This window comes from Phragmites australis, chromosome 4 (assembly GCF_958298935.1).
Source record: "Phragmites australis chromosome 4, lpPhrAust1.1, whole genome shotgun sequence".
NCBI classification, from domain to species: Eukaryota; Viridiplantae; Streptophyta; class Magnoliopsida; order Poales; family Poaceae; genus Phragmites; species Phragmites australis.
This window is the reverse complement of record NC_084924.1, coordinates 43,156,713-43,169,794: the sequence shown is the minus strand read 5'-3', so window position 1 is coordinate 43,169,794 and position 13,082 is coordinate 43,156,713. Positions and strand designations below refer to the sequence as shown.

At 41.1% G+C, this 13,082-nt stretch overlaps 1 protein-coding gene across 1 annotated transcript; it reads right to left on the bottom strand.

The window, feature by feature from the left end:
* Nucleotides 1-1,892: 1,892 nt before the first annotated feature.
* On the bottom strand, nt 1,893-8,165 carry LOC133916643 (probable methionine--tRNA ligase). The gene is made up of 17 exons (XM_062360406.1): nt 7,978-8,165; nt 7,739-7,883; nt 6,842-6,995; nt 6,608-6,760; nt 6,245-6,475; nt 6,027-6,170; nt 5,410-5,500; nt 4,639-4,745; nt 4,436-4,550; nt 4,185-4,303; nt 4,003-4,068; nt 3,781-3,909; nt 3,552-3,692; nt 3,344-3,470; nt 2,648-2,877; nt 2,447-2,548; nt 1,893-2,311 (listed from the first exon to the last, which is right to left on the bottom strand). The coding sequence occupies exons 1-17, from the start codon at nt 8,102-8,104 to the stop codon at nt 2,081-2,083; spliced, it is 2,412 nt and encodes an 803-aa protein (XP_062216390.1). The 5' UTR covers nt 8,105-8,165; the 3' UTR covers nt 1,893-2,080.
* Nucleotides 8,166-13,082: the final 4,917 nt, after the last annotated feature.

Below are 13,082 nucleotides of genomic sequence, written 5' to 3'. Positions count from 1 at the left end.
CAGTTATAGAATAAAAAAGACAAGAGCCTCATTTTTCCCGAATATATTCGATGCATTCCCCATTTTGGCTGCCATACTCCCAGAGGAAGTGAGGTGCACAGCCAACAGGAGGTAGGCCCATCAGTATGACCTTTCGAACATTGAGGTAAAGTATTCCAAAATGGAGGATTCCAACCCGAGGAAGTAGGTTGTTCATTTCTGGTTTTTCAATTGTGTTTTATAAGAAAGCCTTCCATGCATCAATCACGTGGGTGGAACGCCCTCCTACAACAAACGTTTGTGCAAAAATACCAAACCAAAAGTACTACCTTTTCGTTTCAAATACTATTTGCCCTTTCTACTAAAAAAAAAGTTGTAAACTGAATTAGCCGCTTGTGCAATCCTTCTTCGTTACCAATAAGCAATGCGTTGGTACATGCTTCTTAAAAAGCTCCCGACTTTTGCAATTCGGTTTAATTCGACAAGAACATAACATCAAGCATATTAATTTGAGGGGAAAAGGTGGTGGAAATCAAAAGAGTACGTGCGGCGGGAGTACTTGGCTGGATGCATTTGCTATTGGATCGGTCTCACATGTACAGTCCGAGATCCCCAGCAGCAAACAGTTGGTACTTGCTCGTGATGTAGCAGCTTTCCTGGCCGGTGCTGTATATATAGAGTGGGGATCGGTAAAAAGTAAGGTATTGTTTGTATGGTTGGTTCAAATTGAATCGGATGAGATGGTTCTAAATAGATAGGATAGTTTTGGATAAGGTGGTATAACTGGATAAATATATGTTGTTTGGTTAGATGTATGAGAACGTATTTGGTTGAGTATATTGGATGATATGAGAACATGTTTAATTACCTAAAAGTCACGTATTATATTTATGTATAACTTAATTATTTTAAAAAATAATAATTTTTATATTTACTATTATCAACAAACTATACTAATTAGTACTAATCACTACTAATTACAATTAACCATAATTTAAGTTATCAATCATCGTCACTATATACCTACAATAATAATTAGTTATGATTAATAACATTTAATTGTAACTAATATTTAACTAAAAATTCTTAATAACTATTGATAGTCATTAATCATAAATGATTAACAGAGTTGACAAAACATGTGCAGGTCGTTCGGCTAATTTTTCTGAATATGATGGTACATGGTATTGAGAGAATATTTCTACAATTTGTATCATCCTGCCGTGGATGAGCTAGTATCATTCTGCCAGCCAAACACATGAACAGAAATATATTCGGAATCATCTCATATGTATCACTTGATATACAAAACCAAACACTATCTAAGCAGGACATGGGCCCGGAAGGACAAGCGACTCCATTTGTGATGTGCGCACAGTACGCAGCACTATAGACCGCGCGCCTTCGGCTCCAAGAGACACGCGCAACAAATGACATTTGTATGCCATGCAACTGCCCAGCAATCAGTTGTACTACGCGTTCCGGCACACTAGAGTTCTCGTACCTTTCAATCCATTACTTAGCGTGTGTATGAACACGCATACGCGTATAGTATGGTGTGAGTGTACGTCCTTGTTGCACCCTTAAAAACAACTACCCAGTACCCAGCGATCATGGATTCATGGTGAGGTGGGGACGTGGGGCGGCTGGCTCGTGGCGAGCGACTGAGCGTGATTGCTCACCAGGGACCTGTCCAGGCAGCCATTCGAGTTCTCTTCGCTAGTTTCCACGGATCAACAGGCAGGCAGCGAGGACTGGATCGAGCAGCAATTCAGAACTCCTAACAATAGCGACGGATTTGTGTACACAAGCCTCAAAAGGGTAATTGGATGCACTGGAGTTTTTTTTGTACGAGCGAAAAAAGATGTCAGGCAGTGGATCAGGCTTGGGAAATGGAGCATGGAGTCGCGGAGTGAAAATCAAGAAAGGAAACCCAAATGGCATTCTTTTAAATCACAATGGTTTGGAGTAGTTGTACTGGATTTTCTCAAAATACAACTCGTCAAATGGAAAGATCAAAATTTTCGGAAAAGAAATCAGCAATACTACTTTCAATGAAATCAGACAGATCCGATCAGCTAGCCGCCGTTTGGCAATGTGTCTAGCGAATTTCTCCGTTTGCTATTGTCTTGACCTTGCACACTCCAGCCGAAGTTGTGAACGGCACATCCTTGTAGCACGCCACAAGCTCGCCGTTACTGTGCAGATCAGCGGCCAACTTCTCCCACGTCTTGCTCTTGCCACTAAGAGAAGCCTCAGGCTCTCCCGAGTACCCAGCAAAGCTGACCCGCTCCCCCACGGCAGCAGACTCTGGTGGCTCAACCAGCTCAACCTAAATTCACACGGAGTTCGGCGTAATCAGAAATCAAAATGACTGGTACTGCATTATGACGACGCATTTCCAGTTTGTGAGCATAAGAGGGCTTAATGTAAATTTTATCAAATGAAAAGGTATTGGATGTCTTACCTTCGTATGGTCCTCATTTGATGCAGCCAAAACCATTGCATGTGATTTTATACCGCGCATTGCCACCGGTTTCAGATTGCAGAGAACGCATACTTTCCGGTTCTGCTCATTCATAACAGATATACAAGATCAGTGATGCGTGGCATCACAAGAACATATCTAGAAAGACGAAATGATGCTTAGAAAGAATGAAAGATCAACCTGCATCTCTTCAAGAGAAATGAATTTGACAAGGCCGCTAACCACTGTTCTTGGTGCCTCCTCTCCAACATCGATCTCCTCTACGTAAAGGGAATCGGCATCTGGATGCTTCTCTGCTTTTCTGATAAGTCCCACCCGAATATCCAACTTTGCAACTGAAACATCTGCAGCTGTCGTCTTTGATTTTGAACCACAAGATTGTTTCTTTTGTTCCTTTTTTGGACCTCCCTCTGGATAAGAAATGTGAGAGGAAAACTAACCAATGACTTGGAATTTAAAATATCTTGGGAGAGAATAACTCAAAGAATAGTCAAAGCACTTCAAACTGAAAAGGGTTGAAATCTGCCATGTAATGGACAGTTGGACACTCGCATCATAGTTTTGTGCAAGTAAACACGTGCAGAGTTCATCAAGGTTATGCCCAGCAACATGGATTTTCTGTGTCTCCAAACGTGCAGCAAAAAAAAAAGATGATGTTTTTCCTACTGATTCTAAACAACAACAAAGCCTTTTAATACCAAGCAAGATGGGGTAGGCTAGAGATAAATCCAACAAGAGCCACTAAAAGAGGACAAAAAAGTAAACAAGGTAATAGCAATAAAAGTAATAGTAATAGTAGTAAAAGGAGATCGATAGTCTAGGACATGATTCTAACCAACACCGAAGAAGAATAAATGAGAATGTCCAGAGAATTACCAGATAATTTTGTGCCCTTGAGCTGGTTAGCAACTTTGTTGGCTTCAGCGACAGCTGCCACTTTTAAGCTCCTCTCAGCTTGACTGCCCGCATATTTTTTCCTATGGGCATCTACTTCTTCATTTTTCTGCATTCATTGGAAGTCCAGAGATGTAAAATTATGGCCAACTGATGAACACGAACACAACTGTGAAATACAAAGACACACCAATTCCTTGAATAGAGGTGCAGGCTTTCCTATTTTGTGCCCTGCTGGTACAAAATTCCAAGGAGTTTTTGCCTTTACAATTTCTCCTTTCTCTTCACTGAATGACAGATCTTCTGGGGACAAGTTTAACTGACTCAACACCTTACAAAAGAGAACACATAGCGAGATTCAGGGGGTGAACACTATTCAAAGATAATCTTACAAGATTCTGTGACAGATAGGATCATACTTCATTAGAAAAAGAGGGCATGAAAGGCTCCAGCAAACAGGCAAGGAGATAGACAAGACCAACTGAAGTTTTCATCACAATGGCACAGTTTGCTGGATCTTCCTTGTAAAGTTTCCAAAATTGGCTCTCCTACATAAATTTAGCAAAGCAAAAGGATAACTCAGAGTCACTACAGACTACATGGGGGAAAATGAACACAAACAAAGGCAGAAAAAGATTTACTTGCAGATACGCATTTCCATCACTAGATATGCCCATAGCACTCTTCAGTCCTTGTTTCAGTTTAACCTGCCATAAAAAAGACCAACACAATGTTGTAAAAGCTAGTAGCTGGCATGGCAAAACAGAACGCTAAACATGCAGTGCTGGAATTGTTCTGTTTCACATAGTTAAAAATAAGTTACCTTTTCCATTGCATCTAGATATTGCTCAACCCATTTGCTAGTTTTTTCCGCAAGCGCCTTCGTCAATGGATGTGACTCAGCATGAGGAGCTTCAGGTACAATAGAATCATATCCAGCTCCTACAAAAGCAATAACAAAATGAACTTACAGAGAAGTATGGAACAAGAACATTGATGAATCACAGAAGATTAACCTATCAATTGATAATCCTCATAGACAGTAAAGATGTCTGGTGTAAGACTGTGACTAACCAGCTCGTTTTGCAACAAAGCTTAGCACACGATTGATGAAGTTCCCCAAGTTGTTCAGTAACTCGCTGTTCAATTTGGCTTGCAAATCGGCCCAAGTAAAGAGTGTGTCTGATACCTGAGTAGATCAGATCAAACATGTCAGTAAAAGTAACATGTACTATCACACAAACTTGACGATCAACTAAACAAGTATATGTACTGACCTCAGGGCGATTCATAAGCAGGTAGTATCGCCACACTTCAGGAGGAATATATGTGTCCTTTGCATCATTACCAAAGACTCCTATACCTTTACTCTTGGAGAATTTTCCTGCAGGCACAACAATATTTAGTTATTTCCGGGAAATAGATGTGTATATTGTGTACATACCGGGGATTTGTTCTTCTACTAGGGGGTCTAGGAGTGCATTTACATCATGTTCTTTTTAATGAAGCACAAGCAAAATTCCAAAGCACATTAGATTGCCATGCTCCTATCCAACAAGATTTGAATGACATACCAGTAGGCCATTTAAGAGAAACCACTTAAATTATATTTCATCATAAATAATGTTTAAAATGGTAGTTCAGTACAAGGGTATAACAAATGAAGACTAAGAGAAGCATGTCTGAAGACAAAAGCCAGAACAGAAAGCTTCGGAAAAAAATCCAGAACAGAAAGCTTTAAAAAAATAGGCAGAACAGCAAGGAGAATGAAAAACTAATGGTATAGTAATTTAACATCTTAGGCAATCTTGTCGCATGAGCATCAGTCCAGTTTCATGCCACTATTCTCTTGCAGCACAAGATCAACAAGGAAGTACAGCCAAAAGGAAAACAAATGCAATTTAGTTGACCAAAAGACCAAACATCTCTTCCAAGACCAGAAGGACCCCAGTTAAAGTATACAAGCATTTAGCAGATACTAATAACCCACATGAACTGTGTACACACCCATCATTAGGAAAAAACAATGTAAATACCATAGCATGTACCTGCTTCATAATTTAAATATTCAGTAACACTTATTGTCTTCATCATTGTCCAATTTTCACCAGTTCCAAGTAGTGTTGAAGGGAACATGATCTGAAAATTGCCTTTCATCAAATAAGAACTTGAACCAAAAGGAGTACATCATAAGAAGAAAATGGCAGTATACACAAGTGCCATCTATACACTTAAAAACATGGAATTTTGTGGTTGCAGTCCTTAATAGGAGTGCTGGGATCTAAGATAAAATAAAACATCCTTAACAATAAAAATAATCGCATATGATCAATGATAGAACACACTTGAGGAATCTATGCAGATCAAGGTTGAATGAAGCGAATGGAATAGAGACTGATCAGTCGTTATCATTCAACTAGATATTTGAGTTTAATATGTAAGTTCTGTTATATGGAGAAAACCAACCAAACTGTACCTAGAAAGTACTACCATCCCTACAGAGCAATGACCTTCAATAGATGATAAATTGATAAATGTTGAAGCTATAGCAACATTATGAAAGGGGAAAAAGAGCCCATTATTCAGACATTGATCCTGTCATGACAAAAAAATCTCGATTCTCGGATGGCTTAAGAAAATGCTCACAATGTTATAAGCATCTTACCGTGTGAAATGGCACATTATCTTTGCCCATGAACTGGAACAATTCTACATTATCAGGATTCTTCCACCACTTCTCCCAATCAGGTGTATATGATGCCGTAATAGACACATAGCCAATAGGTGCATCAAACCAAACATAGAACACCTGAAAATAATCAAAATGGGGAAATCGGATAAATGCATTACTGCAGAATTCCTTCATATCTGATATTCCCAAACCTTGTCTTTATACTTCTCATGTGGGACAGGAACTCCCCATTTAAGATCTCTGGTGATACAGCGCGACTTTAGCCCTTCCTTCAGCCATGCATTTGTTGCTTGAATGGCATTTTGACTCCACGAACCAGCTACTGAAGTTTCATTGATATAGTTTACCAACTTGTCTCTCAATAGAGGAAGCTCCAAGAATAAGTGATCTGTATCACGAATACGTGGAGTATTCTTACAGACCTAAGGAAAGCCAGAAGACACAAGGGAAGTTCATAATGCACAGTTTTATGACACATTATATATGCTTAAATCAATTATGTTGATACAGACCAAAAAAAAGGCAGTGCACAGTAAGTAACTGGACATGCTTACCTTACACTTTGGGTCAATAAGTTCAGTTGGATTCAACATTGTGGTGCACACTTCACACTGATCACCTCGTGCCGCTGCATTACAGACTTTGTTTGGGCATATTCCTTCCACAAGACGATCAGCTAAAAATCTTTGACACATATCACAGTAAAGCTGCAAAGCAGATAATTTTTGTATAACAGAAACAACATGTGAAGATGAATATACAAGTACAACACCAAGAATAAGTTGTACCTGCTGCATGGTATTTTCAGTAAGCCAATTGTTTTCCATCAATTTATGGAAAATTGCATGGCAGACTTCTGTCTGCTCAGGAGAGGACGTCCGCCCAAACTTGTCAAATTTTATGTCAAACCACTTGTAAACCTCATTATGGATAGCATGATACCTACATTTTCAGCAGGGAAAGCTTCCTATGAAGAAAGTGCTTTCTTTTCTTTATGTAATATATGCAGATTTGAGGTTTCCAAGAAATGTATATAGCATATCACAGGTTGATAACTGAAATGTTCATGTGTAAATTAGAAGGCAAAGTAAAATACAGTGGATTTCATAGAAGTCCAAATCTTATAACTATGGAAGATATATAAATGCCAAGCTTCATTCAACACATGCAGATTGAAGTCATTGAACACGCAAAATCAAACAAAATCACATGATCACTGATTATGTTATCAACAAATTATTGCACAAATCAAATCACCAATCAACTAACTATTGCAGCACGAGTCCTCCTGATCAATGTGATTTAGGAAAAGTCTAACCAAAATTAGTAAATTGAAATCAGTTGAAGCAAGCAAATCAACTGATATGTGAACCAATTTATCGACTTAGCCCATAAATCCCTCCGTATTCAAGTTTTTAATTCTCAACATCATACTTACCTTGGTACTTCACTATCGAACACCCCAACCTCATACCACCAAAATTCAAAACCATGCACGAGGAGTGTACGAATTAACGTCAAATGCAAAGAATATGCTACCCCAGGCAATTCAGTCACTTCTCCAGCTCGTCCTGAACCTATAACCCCAAATCAGACAGCTCGAGCGAGACCATATAAAACCAAACCGATTCCTCTACAACAACTAGGAAGCACCGAAAAGTGAGGTGAAGTAGAGGCGTGCTTACTTGTCGCAGATCTCCTTGGGCGTGCATTTCTCCTCCATGGCCTTCGTCTCGGTGGCCGTACCATACTCGTCAGTCCCGCATATGTAAATCGCGTTGTACCCCCGCAGCCGGCAGTACCGCGCGAACACATCGGCGCTGAGCACACCTGCGCATACCACGAACATCGAATCGAATCCCCATCAAACGAACGGCGAACAGAGAGAAACCGAGGAATACTTTGGGGCTTAAGGGATGCTCACAGCCGATGATGTTCCCGAGGTGGGGGACGTTGTTGACATATGGCAACGCACTGGTAATGAGTATGTTGCGGCGACCGGGGATCGGCAGCTTCGGCGGTGGCGGCGGCGGGGGGGAGGAGGACGCCATGGAACGGAGGCTTTAGGGTTACTGGGCTAGGAGGCGATGGTTTGTGCGAGCGACTTGTCTCGAGTCTATACCCGGTAAACGCTCTGGACCTCTGACTGTGGGACCGGTATGTCAGTGACATTACGAATCTTGAAGCATGTCTTGCACCGTACTCCGGGAGTTGGAATCGTAAAGCAACTCGAGTCTCTGTTGCCCCGCCGACCGCCGCGGCACCAGTCGTCTTCCCCGGCTCGGCGCCGCCGTCCACTGAGTGCATGAATCCCTCTTCATCGCCAGCCCTCTCGCCGCCGCTTTCAGAAGAGTTCAGGAATCGGAGTAATACTTCCTTTTTGAGTAATTTGGCAATTTGGATGCTTTGATCAGTCTGTTAATTTGGGTTACCAAATCATGGCTCTGGTTCTTGGATCGTGCGGTTCACATCCAGCGGATTTTTGGGGGCATTTGTCAGTACGGTGGAGATGGTAACTCACCAGGATGGAAAACTTCAATGCTGAAAATCTTGCCGGTTGCTAATGTGAGTGTGTGAAAATAATTGTTTTGTGTAATGAACACAGTGCTGAACTACTGCCCCGCTGATTTGAAGAAAAATTTATCTCTATTACGTTGCACTGAACAAGAGTTTATGACTGAAACTAAGGAGTTTCAGACTGGTCTGATAGTTTCGTTTTGCTTTTCAGTTGATGAACTTTGGAAAAGCCTGTAGTACAGTGGACCTGAAGCTTTTGGTGCAGGTGTCCTGAACAAGGTACTCCTATGTTATCAGTTTTCCTCTAACGGCTTGAAGAACTTCAGTCGTGAGTACCTTCAAAAGCTGCTTAATGATCTTTACTTTGTTCTTTGTGAAATTGAAAAACTGTCAAAGATATTTCTCTTTGTCACTATGAAAGTTATATAGGAAAGGTACAGAAGAGGTGTAAACAGTAATCCTCCGAGCAAGATGGTCATAGTACCAGTAAGTCGATCAAATATCTAGAAAACAAGCACGCGCTTTCTTTTTCTTATCTAGAGAACGGAACTATCATCTGGACATGAGTCTCAACTCTCAACCAATCCTCAGAGTTGAGCATCCACTGAACCAAGCAACTAAGTTGCGCAGAAGCAATTTTCTTTTTCTTCTGTGACGAACTGGTGTAACCTAGTGGTAGAGCGCATGGTTTTGGTGGTTAAGGGCATGAGTTCAAGCCCGATTCCTTCTTGACAAGAGATGTGTAGATCCTTCTATGTATTCTGGATTTTCTTTTTCATTTACTTTAGTGCACATTGTGTTGCTTCCTGAAAAATACTAAGAGTTCCAAGAAAAAATCTGAGATGGTAATACATATAAAATTTTGAGAACCACATTGCTGTAGCTTAACCTACAAATTAACGCCACTGTCAAGTACATTACTTTATAATCATGGGGTACTCAAGATATAAAGTATATGGCACAATGGATGGAAAAGGAAGGTATAAAGCAATTAACACACTAGTACATCATGTTGTTTGGTTCATGTCACATTGCTAAAAGCTGAGTCCATGTGTCCCTGATCCACATTAGGGACAGCATGAGCACTATTGCAGCTTGACCTACAAATTAACCCTCTTCCTTTTGCGGGTCATCACTTTTTAATCACTACAATAAAAACTAATTTCCATAGGCTCAATGGGATGAGAGGGAAATGCAATGAGCCAATGAGTCACTCAGATTATCACACATCACACGGTTAGGTCCACGTCGCAATTCAGAAAAATGTCATGTTCATGATCAAAATTATTGGCTCTAGACAAGCATGATTAGTGGATTAATCTCGATCTGACTATTAACAACTAGCACTGACGTTGTTGATATCCTGATGAGTCCTGACCTCCATAAGTTGCCGACAACCAATTCATGCATCATCATTAACTCAATTGATGGTAATAATGCAAGTATTCATGGATAATTCTATCAGCTCTATTTGGGGGTGAAGTGAACTAACCAATTTTAGTTAACTGAATAATCAGCATCTTTGTTTTATTTGTTATGCCTTTACGGTACACCTACTGGAGAGCTAAAGGAGTCCTTGTAGGAGTTAGCACCGCAAGCCTAGTGCCACTTTTTAGCTACAAGTAAGAAGGTAACAGTGGAACAAGCTTCTTTCCCTTTTCCTTGCAAAAAAAAAGTAGAGTTGTTCTGTAGTAGTTAAACTTACAGAGGAAGAATACTTTTGGGCTAGTGCCAGGAATATCTCATGAAGAAGAAGCAAAAAAGAAGAAGAAAGAAAGGATGCCATTAACTGTGTAGTCCCAATCTGACCAGCTAAATCAGTTAGTACCATGCTCACAACTATTCAATGCCTACAACATGATCTACGTTGATCAGGCTATTCAGGAGGCTTCCGTTGCTAACTTCCTATCGCTTGCTACCTACCACCGCATACTAACACAGGTTGCTGGAGAAGGCAGAGACCACAAGAACATATCCTGAGTTCCATAAGTTTCAAAGACCCAAAATAGATTGATTTGCCCAGACATTATCCAGAACTTCCACAATAGTTTGATTTATGAGTAAAATAACTATTACCTTTATTTTAGAAAAGATTTTACCTACAAAATATGCACATGAGCTACGAACTGCTGGGTTAGCTCAAAGACTTAGTATAGACTAGAGAAGGGCAGAGACCATAGATTGATTTGCCCAGATTTCACCTATAATTTCCTAACTATTTTGATTTATGAGTAAGCTAGTTACTAACTTTATCTTGGAAAAAGTTTTTACCTACAAAATATGCACATGAGCTACGAACTGCTGGGTTAGCTCAAAGACTTAGTATAGACTAGAGAAGGGCAGAGACCATAGATTGATTTGCCCAGATTTCACCTATAATTTCCTAACTATTTTGATTTATGAGTAAGCTAGTTACTAACTTTATCTTGGAAAAAGTTTTTTAACTACAAAATATGCGCACGAACCTTCTTCAAGAGAAAAATATACACATTACTATAGAAATCATTTTCACAACGGGTTTGTAACTGTTTTTACGGTCGGGTTTCGAACCGACTACAAAAGGGGTTTGCAAAAATCATCAACTATTGCAGTTAGTTATAAGAACTGACTGAACTAACCAAAGTACTATAGTCAGTTCCACTCACAAACCTACTGTAAATTTCTCTATATTGCAGTTGGTTTTTCATATGAACTAGTTATACTATATTGTGTATTTCAATCAGCTAGTTAATGAAGCCGATTGTAACATTCTCCGTATTGCAGTCGATTTTTCATATTAACTGACTGTATTATACAAAATATTACAATCGATTAGTTAACGAAACCAACAGTAATATTCTTTGTATTTCATACAGTTTTTCATATGAACTGACTGTGACAGCCTAATTTTCCCCTCCCCTCTCTCTCTCGAACCGGACTCGCATGTCAGAGTCACCCCTAACCTCCCGAATCCCCTTCCTTTTCTATAGCGTCGGTCGCCTGTTCTTAAATCCCGTTGGAAGGATCGAAAGGCTCAAGAGGGAGGAGAATTGGGCTCTAATTAAAACTGTTTATACCGAATTCTAGAAAAGTAAGCAACCTTAGCATAGATGGAAAGAAATACAACTGCATGAATAAGTAACTAATCAGCAAACTAGAAATACAAAGTAAATGCATAATTGAAAGTTTGCAAGAATGTAAATGCTCAAATTAAGTGCAGGAAAGTAAAGAGATAGACAAGAAGACACCAACTTTTTTCCAGGATATCGAGGAGTTAGCACTCCCCTCTAGTCTTCGTTGGAGGATCCACTTAGGATATCGCTCCCTGTTGAGTCACCAAGACTCAAATGCTCCCTCATGATTACTACTTCTCTATCTCTAGATTGACGGATATCAAACCAAGTATATTTTTCTTCTCAAGACTCCCACAAGAATTCTTAGAGCTCACCAAAATACCTCCTATTAATAAAGATCGATTAGGTATTGTCAACCACCAAGAGTAACAAGCCAATAGCTTTACTTGACCGAGATCAAGTCCAAAATTCAGCTAGATGCACACTTGCTACTCTCTAAGCATTAATGATGTCCTTAATATTCAATTAGGAACTTTGTAAATCACTCTAGTGATCTCTCGTGCTTCTTGATGACCCAGACAATGTATGGGCTCATCTAGGTTGCAAGAGGTGCAAGTGAGACGAAGTGAGGAGGCATTTATAGGCTATAGGTCCAAATCCAACCGTTGCCCAACCACCCACATTTTCTGTGAATGTCGGATTATCTGGTGCGCACCAGCTCACATACGTCAGACCATCCGACGTGTATCGTTTCTAAAAGCTAGCCGATGCCAGTTGTCAATAGCCATTACTACTTTAGAACACTCTGGTGAAGCCTCCTATACTCATGTTGGACCATCCGGTGTGCATAACCACGCTGTAGGTGACACAGGAACCAGGGGTCCCCGAGTCCCGAGGCCAGACCAGCAGGTTGCCACGTGGCGACCTCCCGCGGGGATGATCTCCCCGAAGCGCGAGAAGACTAAGTCCCGGGAGAGGGCGCTCGGGGCCATAAACAGTGGTCCCCGAGTACCCGAGTTCCCCGATTATCTGCGAAGACCAAGTGCCGGGAAGAGAGTGCTCGGGGTCATGAACAGTGGTCCCCGAGCACTCAAGTTCCCCGACGACCAAAAAAGCTGAGTACCGGGAATGGTGTGCTCGGGGCTGCGAACAGTGGCCTCCGAGCACCCGAGGACCCAAGGAAGGAAGTTCCGGGAGAGAGTGCTCGGGGCTGCGAACAGCGGCCCCCGAGCACTTGGTTCCCCGAGGATCTGAACAGTCAATTCCGGAAGAGAGTGCTCGGGGCCGTGAACAATGGCCCTCGAGCACTCGGTTCCCCGAGGATCAAGAAAGGGCATATCCGGGAGAGAGTGCTCGGGGATGTGAACAATGACCCCCCGAGCACTCGGTTCCCCGACGGCCTAAGAAGTCCTTCACCGGTGGCCCCCACAGAGGTCCAGCGGTGAGGTGTCGGCCCGTG

Excerpts from the sequence above, each read along its gene's own strand:
- LOC133916643 (XM_062360406.1), bottom strand. The coding sequence starts at position 8,104 with ATGGCGTCCTCCTCCCCCCCGCCGCCGCCACCGCCGAAGCTGCCGATC. Across the intron at positions 4,304-4,435 it reads CTTTGTTGCAAAACGAGCTG|GAGCTGGATATGATTCTATT; the intron begins GTTAGTCACAGT and ends TTGCTTTTGTAG. Across the intron at positions 3,471-3,551 it reads CACCTCTATTCAAGGAATTG|AAAAATGAAGAAGTAGATGC; the intron begins GTGTGTCTTTGT and ends CAATGAATGCAG.